Below are 1,178 nucleotides of genomic sequence, written 5' to 3'. Positions count from 1 at the left end.
GAGTCATATGATTTGTTGACCAAATCTGGCATTATTTCTGTTAAAAAAAGTTCAATAAAATAGTAAAAAAAAAATTGAAATAAGCTTTATTAAGTAGGTTTTACATAAAGGGAATATGCGTTGTTGTTTGATGCATACAAGACACATATTCCTGAAAAATAAAAGCAAAAGCAATTACTGCAAAATTAAAGAACCGTAAATATAGAATAGAAAAATTACAATATGAGTGAAAAATACTATTAAATAATACCTTTGTTTTAAAATGAGGGAGCTGTGCAGATTTGTGCATGAAGGTTAATTTGTGCAGTTCATCTGATCTGATCAGGTTACCTGTGAAAACAGCAGGCGGCTCGGTGCTGTTTTGTTTCGTCACATAATAGCAAATGTGACCAGTTGTGTGACACGGTGTGAACAGGCATTTGACATCAAGTGATCCAACCTGAGACACAGTGACACCTGTGAGCAAACATCAGTCGCTTGATATTTGGATTGTAGCACAGACAGTTATATAGTCTTACTTTGAAACTGTTGGAGTGAGAAACTTTCTTTGTAAGACCATCAATTCTGTCGTCTCCTCCGTAGACCCTCAGTCCTGGAATTAACTTCACCATCTTCTTATTTCCACCAGCATGATCCCTGAGGAGAGAGTACTATCAGTGTGGTGTTACTACTCTAAAAAAAAAAAAAAAAAAAAGTAGTTTCATGCAGGTACAATATTGTCTCTCATCATACTAACATTGTTGGCCGCTCATCTTTAAAGTTTTCCGAATGCTCTCGTGAATAAGGTAAGCAAACAGTATCCAGTGTAAAACTATGTGTATATTTAAACATTATTTAACATGTATCTTACCAGTGGTGATGAGTGGTCATAATTGTTGTCAGTTTTACGCCATGTTTTTTGACGGCCTCCACAACCTGTTAAAAGCACAAACGAGCTGAACTGAAGTAGCGCCTAAAATGTGAGTCAATTATTTAAGGTGTGGGAAAACTAATCAAACACGATTTTGATAATTTTCAAAATATTTGTTAAGCAAAATTGCAGAATGTTTGCACGTTCCAGTTTCTCATATGTGTTTTTTTCTGATTTATATCATTAAAGTTGAGTATTTGTTGGTTTTAGGATGAATTTCAATTTTGCTGAGGAAATGTCTGATGGCTATTTTGCACTATATTTTTTT

The 1,178-nt window shown here is 34.3% G+C and overlaps 1 protein-coding gene across 1 annotated transcript; it reads right to left on the bottom strand.

Annotated features, from left to right (window-relative positions):
* Window positions 1–250: 250 nt before the first annotated feature.
* Window positions 251–915, bottom strand: LOC121963703 (hydroxyacylglutathione hydrolase, mitochondrial-like; the record flags this gene model as incomplete). The annotated part of the gene is made up of 3 exons (XM_042513966.1): window positions 251–439; window positions 519–636; window positions 851–915. Coding segments are annotated over 3 exons (372 nt in total), but the record flags the coding sequence as incomplete, so codon positions are not given.
* Window positions 916–1,178: the final 263 nt, after the last annotated feature.

Source organism: Plectropomus leopardus, unplaced genomic scaffold, assembly GCF_008729295.1.
Source record: "Plectropomus leopardus isolate mb unplaced genomic scaffold, YSFRI_Pleo_2.0 unplaced_scaffold12192, whole genome shotgun sequence".
NCBI lineage: Eukaryota > Metazoa > Chordata > Actinopteri > Perciformes > Serranidae > Plectropomus > Plectropomus leopardus.
This window is presented reverse-complemented; position numbering and strand designations above follow the sequence as displayed.